Below are 10,228 nucleotides of genomic sequence, written 5' to 3'. Positions count from 1 at the left end.
TGCATCACCATGCTGTATTCCAAAATTCCAATGTAAATCTTTGTACAATTAAAAAAAAAAAAAAAAAAAAATCCAATAATATAAAGCAGCCTTCAGCTAGGGTTCCCCAAAAGCAGGGGTCTCCAAACCTTCTAAAGAAAGGGCCAGATTGCAGTCCTTCAGACTTTAGGGGGCCAGATTGTGGCCATTGGGAGTAGAAATTGTCCTGATGTCCAGTGGGAGTATACTATGCATCTTTGGTATTACAGAATGAATGGGACCCCATCGTTGGCGCCAGGGGGGAGGAATGGGGCCCCCATCGTTGACGCCAGGGGGGAGGAATGAGACCCCCCATCGTTGACGCCAGGGGGGAGGAATGAGGACCCCATCGTTGGCACCAGGGGGGAGGAATGAGGCACCCATCGTTGGCGCCAGGGGGGAAGAATGAGGCCCCCATCGTTGGCGCCAGGGGGGAAGAATGAGGCCCCCATCGTTGGCGCCAGGGGGGGAGGAATGGGGCCCCTATTGGCGCCAGGGGGGGAGGAATGGGGCCCCTATTGTTGGCGCCAGGGGGGGTGGAATGAGGCCCCTATTGTTGGCGCCGGGGGGAGGAATGGGGCCTCTATCTTTGGCGCCGGGGGGGGGAGGAATAGGGCCCCCATCGTTGGCGCTGGGGGGGAACGGGGCCCCCATCGTTGGCGCCGAGGTGGGGGAGAACGGGGCCCCCATCGTTGGCGTCGGGGGGGGGGGGGAATGGGGCCCCCATCGTTGGCGCCGGGGGGGGAATGGGGCCCCCATCGTTGGCGCCGGGGGGGGGGAATGGGGCCCCCATCGTTGGCGTCAGGGGGGGAGGAATGGGGCCCCCATCTTTGGCATCGGGGGGAGGAATGGGGCCCCCATCGTTGGCGTCGGGGGTGAATAGTGTCTTGGATTAGTGGAAGGAAAAGTGCCCCAAGGGCTGGATAAAGGCAAGCAAAGGGCCACAGTTTGGCGACCACCGGTAAAGAAAGTTGTTTGGCCCAAACAAACTAGTTTGTGACCATAAAGATGGAACTCCGCTTTTAAATAGGTTGAAGATGCACTATAATACCAAAACAGATGTCTGCCTTTGCATGCACATGAACTTTAATGGCATCCCAGTCTTAGTCTGTAGGGTTCAAAATTTTATGAGATCGATCATATGGATCTGTTCAGTGATCCTGGATAATGCTTTGCCGGGAAGAAGTTACCATTACAATTCTGCCTATTGCAGGGCTCTTGAGGACTGTGAGGTGTTGGTGAAAACATTATACAGTGAGATGGGCATCACCTACAAGGAGATCAGCTCAGACGATGATGAATCTTCAAAACCTGTGGAAGTCATTGAAATTCCAGATGAGGACGAGGAGGATGACGATGTCCTCAGTGTGGGATCAGGTGGGTGACCATATTTTATTATCATTTTTTGTTTTTCTCCTTTTTGTCTGGCTTTTAGATGAGTTAAACATAATAAAGTGATAATAAATTCTCGTTTTAAAAATAAACGGGATATACTTACCCGCTCTGTGCAGCAGCTTTTCAGAGCAGCCCAGGTCACCCTCTTTTCAGGTCCCTCTTCGGTGCTCCTGGCCCCTGCCTCCTGCTGAGTGCCCCCACAGTAAGCCGCTTGCTATGGTGGCAGCCAAGTCATAGCTCCCTCTCTCCATTCAGACACAGAGCCCCGGCTAGGCCCCACCTCCACTTTCTCCTCATTGGCTCACTAAGTTTGATTGACAGATGCAAGAGCCAATGGCATCTCACCCTCCACATCCCACAGCAGCCTCCCATCAACAACTTTACTTTTAACCTGTCAACCTGTCACCTCTGTGCAAACTCCCCCCTTCCCCTCCACAGCTCACAGCCCAGTCCACAATCACCTCTGCACCCCCACCCACAAACTGCATGGCTGAATTTGCACCGCACAGAGATCGCATGTAATTTTAGGCTCCGAAATGTGAACCGGCACTTAGACAGGAATGCTGCTACAGGGAGGCAGTGAGGGATCATTGCTGGGTAAGTATATATGCCAGGGACAGGTGAGCTATGTGCAGACACTCACACTGCTCTGAATGATGACTTTAACCACTTAAGCCCCAGAAGATTTTACCCCCTTCCTGACCAGGGGTTTTTTTTTTTTTTACTGCGTGACTTTAACGGACAATTGCGCGGTCGTGCGACGCTGTACCTAAACGAATTTGACGTCCTTTTTTTCCCACAAACAGAGCTTTCTTTTGGTGGTATTTGATCACCTGTGCGATTTTTTTTTTTTTTTGATCATGCGCTATAAACAAAAAAAGAGCGTAAATTTTGCAAAAATAATATTTTTCACTTTTTTTTTATATGAAATTCCCCCCAAAAAAATGTAAAAATCTAAATTTTTAACATTTTTGGCCAATTTGTTTTATGCTACCTATGTTTGGTGAGAAAAATCGCAAAAAGTGTATTTTGATTGGTTTGCGCAAAAGTTATTGCGTTTACTAACAAAGGAAAAGATTTTTTGTCATTTTTGGTGTTTTTTTTTTATCGAGTAATGGAGTTCTGCGATTTTTTTTTTTTTTTTTTTTTTTTTTTTTTTTTGCGGGACTGCTACATTGCGGCGGACAGATCGGACCCTTGACTGACACTTTTGGGGTTACCAGTGACATTACTGCAGTAATCAGTGCTATACATATGCACTGTTACTGTTAGCCCCGGTTCACGCTAGGGCGACCTGTGAGGCGACCTGGTCGCCTCACAGGTCGCCGCAGGTCGCCTCCCATAGGAAAGCGGACCCGTTCTAATAGGAGCGACACAAGTCGCTCCGACCTAGAAAAAGGGTCCGGAGCTTCTTTGGGGCGACCAGGAGGCGACCACCATAGACTTCAATGTTATGAAGTCCATGGCGGCCGCTCCGAGGTCGCGGCGCGCTGCTCGCACCGCGATCTCGGAGGTCGCCCCTGAAAGTAGCGTCGCTCCTATGTGAACCGGCGCTAAAAATGACACTGGTAGGGAAGGGGTTAACTGTATTGGAGAGGGAGGGGTTAAGTGTGTCCTAGGGGCGTGTTTCTAACTGTGATTGGACATGGCTACTAGTGTAAAAACAGAGATCAACGGTCCTACATAGTAGAACCGTCTGATCTCCATTTTTACACAGGGGAGAATGACAGGCGGCTTTGTTTACATTAGCCGCCTGCCTTTCTCCCTCTCTACCGACGATCGGCGAGTGACCGGCGGACATCGGGTCTGCCGGTCACACGCACTGACTCCTTAGTGAACGAGCCGGGGGGGGGGGGAACGAGCCGGGGCGGGCGCGCGCTCGCCCGCTATTGGTTTACAAGCCGGTGACAGGCTAGTGACGTGTATATATACGTCACTTTGCCTGGCTGGGACTGACCGCCGCCGTATATGTACTTGCGGCGGTCGGCAAGTGGTTAATGGTAACTAATGTAGAATATGCCACAAGAGTGTTAATAAATAAATGAGTTTATTGCATAGCTACATTGAACATGTTAATAGTAGGTGTATAATATATATCTTTTTTTGTTAACAGGAGAAGCAGTTGTTAGTAAAACGCCCAAAGAGAAACGACTGGTGAGTAACGTGGTATCTTGTTCAATGAATTGTTTGTCACTTTTTACCTTTAGGGAAAAAGTAAAGATGGCCAAAAATGACCCATTTTTTTTATTTTATAATTTTCTTTTTTTTTAACCACTTGCTGACCGCCGCACGACTATTTACGTCGGCGGTCAGCCCCTCACAGGCAGAGCGACGTAGGTCTACGTTGCTAGCCTGTGAGGGTCTAGGGAGCGAGCGCACGCCACCTAAGGCGCAGTCACGGACCCCGCGCGTGTGTGACCGGCGGACTCGATGTCCACTGGTCACTCCCAATCGTCGGGTGGAGAGGGAGAAAGGCAGGCGGCTGATGTAAACAAGCCGCCTGTCATTCTCCCCTGTGTAAGAACAGTGATCATACGGTTCTATTATGTAGGACCGTTGATCATTGTTCCTACACCTCAAGCCACAGCCAATCACAGTTAGAATCACGCCTCTAGGGACACACACAACCCCTCCCTCTCAGAGTTAACCCCTTCACTGCCAGTGTAATTTTACAGTAACAGTGCATATATATATAGCACTGATTACTCTAGTACTGTCACTGGTAACCCCAAAAGTGTCAAATGTCAGTCAAGGGTCCGATCTGTCCGTCGCAGTACCGCAAAAAAAATTGCAGATCGCCGCCATTACACGTTAAAAAAAAAAAAGACAAAAATATTTCCCTTTGTTAGTAGACGCGATAACTTTTGCGCAAACCAATCAAAATACGCTTTTTGCTATTTTTTTTTTTTTTACCAAACATATGTAGCATAAAACAAATTGGCCGAAAATGTTAAAAAATTTTTACATTTTTTTTGGGGGGAATTTCATACAAAAAAATGTGAAAAATATTGTTATTTTTGCAAAATTGACGCTCCTTTTTTTGTTTATAGCGCATGATCAAAAAATCGCAAAGGTGATCAAATACCACCAAAAGAAAGCTCTGTTTGTGGGAAAAAAAGGACGTCAAATTTGTTTAGGTACAGCGTCGCACGACCGCGCAATTGTCCGTTAAAGTCACGCAGTGCCGAATCGCAAAATACCCCCTGGTCAGGAAGGGGGTAAAATCTTCCGGGGCTTAAGTGGCTAACCAGTAGGCTGATCTAAAGAAAACTAAAATCCCTTCATCTACACAAGCAAGGTGGATAGAGGGATCCTCCCTACGGAGATATTGAGGTTGATTTATTAAAGGCAAATATACGGTGAACTGCAAGTGCAGTTGCTTTAGATCTGTGGGGAAGCTCTGCTGATTTATATCATCCAATCGTGTGGCAAAAAAAAAAAAAAATGCGGTTTGTTTTCCTTGCATGTGATTGGGTATTCTTTGCAAAGTAAAGCTTTACCTCATTTACTAAGCTCAGGAGCAATTGCACTTACAGTGCATGGTAGATTTGCCTTTACCAAATCAACCACATTGTATTCTAAACGCAGGACTCCTCTGTCAGAATACACTGATCAGCATCTGCAGCCGCTGTTCGACAAGTTTTCCCAAATCGCCTTTTAGGACAGCACCTGGAGAGAGCGCAGCTCCACCAAATTCTCCCAGGAAACACTGCAGCCTTTAACCACTTTACCACCGGAGGATTTTGCTGTCTTACGTTTGGGCCACTTTATGCGATTCGGCACTGTGCGACTTTAACTGACAATTGCGCGGTCATGCAACGCCGTACCCAAACGAAATTTACGTCCTTTTTTCCCCACAAACAGAGCTTTCTTTTGGTGGTATTTGATCACCTGTGCGATTTTTACTTTTTGCGCTATAAACAAAAAAAGAGCGTTTATTTTGAAAAAAAACAATATTTTTAACATTTTTTTTATATGAAATCCCCCCCCCCCCAAAAAAAAATGTAAAAATCTAATTTTTTTTAAAATTTTTGGCCAATTTGTTTTATGCTACCTATGTTTGGTAAAAAAAATCACAATAAGCGTATTTTGATTGGTTTGCGCAAAAGTTATTGCGTTTACTAACTAAGGGAAAGATTTCTGTCAGTTTTGGTGTTTTTTTTTTTTTTTTAATGCGTAATGGCGGCGATCTGCGATTTTTCTTTTTTTTTTCTTTTTTTTTTCCGGGACTGCGACATTGCGGCGGACAGATCGGACCCTTGACTGACATTTTTGACACTTTTGGGGGTACCAGTGACATTACTACAGTAATCAGTGCTATATATATGCACTGTTACTGTAAAAATGACACTGGCAGGGAAGGGGTTAATGTATGCCTGGTGCTTACTGACGTGTGTGGGGGGAGGTGACTGTGTGACACAAGGACAGATCGAGGGTTCAACTATGCTGAACCCTGCAATCTGACCCTGTCTGTCACTTAGGAGATCCTCCCGCTTTTACACAAGCAGGCGGATCTCCACACTCGATTCCCCGACGATCGGGGAAGAGCAGCGGCGATCGCCGCTGCTCCTCCCCTGGCCCGACTCCCGCTGTGACTGAGTACAGCGGGAGCGAGCCTCCGGCGGCCGCGCGCGCCGCCGAGAAGGGGGAGTGTCTGGCGACGTAGGTCTACGTCGCCAGACGATAATGAACCACTTTGCCGCAGTAGGCTCAACGTGAGCAGATGGCAAGTGGTTAAAATATCTCCTCTTCCACCATGCCTTCAGTTCTCGTGATTCCTCTTCCATGGTTGAAGCGCTGAAGGGAACCAGTTAGGGGGGGCTGCGCTCTCTTCTAGTGGCGAAACGGTAGGCTTACCTCCTAGGATTCTGCATTTTATTGACCATCCCTGCACCCCCCTGGCTGTAGTGGAGGGAGGTGTTCCAAAGCCTCTGGTCTTTTCAGCTCAGGGCAGCAGTTCTTCGCCGGGATGTTTAGCCTGTGTGCCTAGTAGGCAGTCTGGGCAGGGAGCCGCGTCTCACGGCAGTCCCTGCATGTGGGTCGCGGCCGGCGAGTGTTGTCCCAGTAGGTGGGCTTTCTGGCCGGGGCGTAGATTCATTGGTTCTGGCCGCTGGAACGCAATGGTCAGTGGGCGAGACGAAGGTCGGTGCTTCCGGTCCCCGGAGCATGGGAACGCCAGGAAGAGTTGTTTTAAAGCTTTTCCCTCTAAAAATAAACCGCCTTTCAAGAAAAATGTTTGTGCTGTTCCTCAGTCCCAGAGAAGTAGGGAACAGGACCAGAAGAACAGGTGGTCCTCCCAGAGGGGCAAAGGAAGAGGTGGGGTGCTTTTCAGACCCCGGATCAATCCGCCAAAAGCAAATGACAGCCTCCTGGTGGGAGGAAGGTTATTGGTTTTCTCCCACAATGGGAGCAAGTAACTTCAAGTCCCTTTGTCAGGAACATCGTTGCCCAGGGTTACAAACTGGATTTCTCAGAAACGCCTCCAAGCAGGTTATTTGTCACCCCTTTCCCAAGGGAAAAAAAAAGCTTCGGCAATGATGTCTCATTTACAGGAGCAGGAAGTTGTAATCCAAGTCCCCAAGGAACAGGAAGGCCGAGGCTTCTATTCACACATCTTTTTGATAAAGAAACCCTCTGGCAAATATCGGATGATCCTAAACCTAAAAATTCTAAACAGATCAATACGGTACAAACACTTCTGGATGGACACCATTTACTCTGTGACAGAGCTTCTGTCCCCAGGGTGTTTTATGACGTTGGATCTGAGGGATGCTTATTTACACATTCCAATAGCCAAGTCTTGTCAAAGGTTTCTCTGGCCCGCTGTCAACTTAGGGGAATCGATATATGGCATCTTCATTTTAGGGCTCTTCCCTTCGGTCTGTCATCTTCCCCCCCAGAGTGTCCACAAAAGTAATGGCAGAAGTTGCTTGAACCGCTGAGATTAAGGGGGGGGGGGGGGAGAATCTCCATTGTGTCTTATCTTGACGACCTGTTGCTCTTCGCAGACTCCAGAAGTCAGATGTTGGCAAACCTACAGGAGACCCAGTCCCACCTCCAAAATCTTGGGGTGGCTCCTAAATTTAGAAAAATCCAACTTTGATTCCAGCACAGGAGGTTTGCTTTTTGGTGCACTCTATAAATTCAGTACTTTTAGGCTGGCCATACACTATACAATTTTCTTATTCCATTTCCTTTAGATTTACCTTAAACTATGTAGTGCAAGGGCCTGCCTGACTGCATACAAATTGAAAGTGTTTAGGTTTGACCCTATATTACATGTTTTTGGTAAATCTAAAGGAAAGTTGAACATGAAAATGGTATAGTGTATGGCCAGCCTTAGGTTTTTCTCCCTCAAGAAAAAATAGTAAAGGTCCAGTCCGCGGTGGGTCAGCTTCAGACCAACCTCACGGTAACGGTTCGGGTAGCTACGGCAGCACTAGGGCTGCTTGCCACATCCAAAGCAGCCGTCCAGTGGGCCAGGCTACATTCTCGCCCCCTCCGGATGGACATTCTACAGAAATGGTCGCATCTAGAGCCCCTAGAGAAGCCAATCCAGATTGCCACGAGGGTGAAGAGGGCTCTCTGGTGGTGGCGAAACCCGGTCAATCTGACAAAGGGCCTGTCTGGTCTCTTCCTCTAAACAAATGGCTGACCAGAGATGGAAGTGCATGGGATTGAGGGGCCCATCTAGACGACCAATACTGTTCAAGGGTTGTGGTCCAAGATAGAGGCCATGAAGTCGTCCAACTGGCGAGAGCTGTGGGCCATCTTTCTGGGCCTCTTGTCTTTTCAGCAAGCTGTCAAGGATCAACATGTTCTGGTCCTGTCAGACAACATGAAAGCAGTTACCTATGTGTCGAAACAAGAGGGAACAAGAAGCAGGAGTCTCTCGGATCTGGCCATGCAGCTACTTACCTGGGCAGAACAAAATGTGGCTTCTCTAACAGCAATTCCCCTGAAAGGATCCCAAAATCTCCCGGCAGATCTCCTAAGCAGAAAAAAGATAGAAGCAGAATGGAGCCTAAACCAGGAAGTCTTCCTGATGGTTGCGCGAGTCTGAGGCCATCCTCAGGTTTATCTATTTGCGAACCAGCAAAACGCAAAAGCGCCAATATTCTTTTCTCCTCACAGAGAGGATCAGGACTGGGGTCTAGACGCTCTTGCTCATCCATGGGACTTCCCTTTGTGCTATGCGTCCCCCCCCCCCCCCCCCCCCTCCAGCTTATACCTCTAGTCATCAGAAGGTTCAAGGAAGAATCCACAGATTTGATCTTGATGACTCCCTTTTGGCCAAAGAGGCCATGGTTTGCGACCATTCTAAATTTAGCCACGAATCCCCCCTGGAAACTTCCGTTCAGGAGGGATCTAGTAACACAGGGAACCCTGAACCAACCAGACTTGCGGTCAGCTGCAGATCAGGAAGGCCCTAGGGTAAGTTTCTCAGTTATCCTCCAGGTGCTGTCCTGAAAGGCGATTTGGGAAAACCTCAGATGGTATTTCTTAGAGCCTTTCAGGACAGCACCTGAAGAGAGCGCAGCTCCACCCAATTTTCTCAGCAAACACTGCAGCCTTCAGTTTTTTTAAAGGCTGCAGTGTTTCCTGGGAAAATTGGGTGGAGTTGCACTCTCTTCAGGTGCTGTCCTGAAAGGCTCTTAGAAATACAATAAAGTAAATAACCGTGCTAAACCACAAAAAATTCAATCTGTGAAGAGTTGAATAAATTAAAGCTGCAGTGGGACACACCAAAAATATATAAACAAGTAAAGCTGTGATAAATGTGATAAACACATAAAAAAAGGATATCCCTAAAGGTATCCAAATAAATATAAATGATACAAGGTGATATCAAATACTTATGTGCTCTTGCAATTAAATAAAGTGACATCCAATAGTATCAAAAACATGAATCACAGTGTCCAATAAATTATGTAAATAAAGTCCAAAGATGAGTGTAACGGTGCTCAAAAGCAAGCCTCCACCGTTCAATAATGCTATCACCGTGCTGGAAGTGAATCACGCTAATGCGCTTACCAGAATGCCATATATTTAGACATATAGAACTCGGAGGGTGAATCAACCAGCTCAACCAGGACCTTGACAGCTCCACTTAGACCGGCAAGGAGATTCCGCTCAGATCAGCCAGATAGTAGACCAAAATCCGGACAATCCACGGTCCAGCAATGGTCATAAAGGAATGATAACCACCATAGTGAAGTACGTATAGGTAAACAATTTATTAAAAGGTAGAAAGCTCACATGTGTATGCTAAAACAGCGCTTATCGGCAGGATCCAAAAGTAACAGTAACAGTGCATATATATAGCACTGATTACTCTAGTACTGTCACTGGTAACCCCAAAAGTGTCAAATGTCAGTCAAGGGTCCGATCTGTCCGTCGCAGTACCGCAAAAAAAATCGCAGATCGCCGCCATTATGCGTTAAAAAAAAAAAACAACAAAAATGACAAAAATCTTTCCCTTTGTTAGTAAACGCGATAACTTTTGTGCAAACCAATCAAAATACGCTTTTTGCTATTTTCTTTTTTATTTTTTTACCAAACATATGTAGCATAAAACAAATTGGCCGAAAATGTTAAAAAATGTTTACATTTTTTGGGGGGAAATTTCATACAAAAAAATTTGAAAAATATTGTTATTTTTGCAAAATTGACGCTCCTTTTTTTGTTTATAGCGCATGATCAAAAAATCGCACAGGTGATCAAATACCACCAAAAGAAAGCTCTGTTTGTGGAAAAAAAAGGACGTCAAATTCGTTTAGGTACAGCGTCGCACGACCGCGCAATTGTCCGTTAA

At 46.8% G+C, this 10,228-nt stretch overlaps 1 protein-coding gene across 1 annotated transcript in view; it reads left to right on the top strand.

The window, feature by feature from the left end:
- The window catches only part of SETDB1 (SET domain bifurcated histone lysine methyltransferase 1), a 138,717-nt gene that overhangs the window by 16,940 nt on the left and 111,549 nt on the right, over nucleotides 1–10,228 (top strand). Inside the window, exons 3-4 of the mRNA XM_082275506.1 lie at nucleotides 1,232–1,395; nucleotides 3,527–3,567. Coding sequence (XP_082131632.1) covers nucleotides 1,232–1,395; nucleotides 3,527–3,567 — 205 coding nt within the window. The remainder of the gene's footprint in view (nucleotides 1–1,231; nucleotides 1,396–3,526; nucleotides 3,568–10,228) is intronic.

Source organism: Pelophylax lessonae, assembly GCF_965119305.1.
Source record: "Pelophylax lessonae genome assembly, chromosome: 13".
Taxonomy (NCBI): Eukaryota; Metazoa; Chordata; class Amphibia; order Anura; family Ranidae; genus Pelophylax; species Pelophylax lessonae.
Note: the sequence above shows the minus strand (reverse complement) of the source record. Positions and strands in the feature narration are given on the sequence as shown.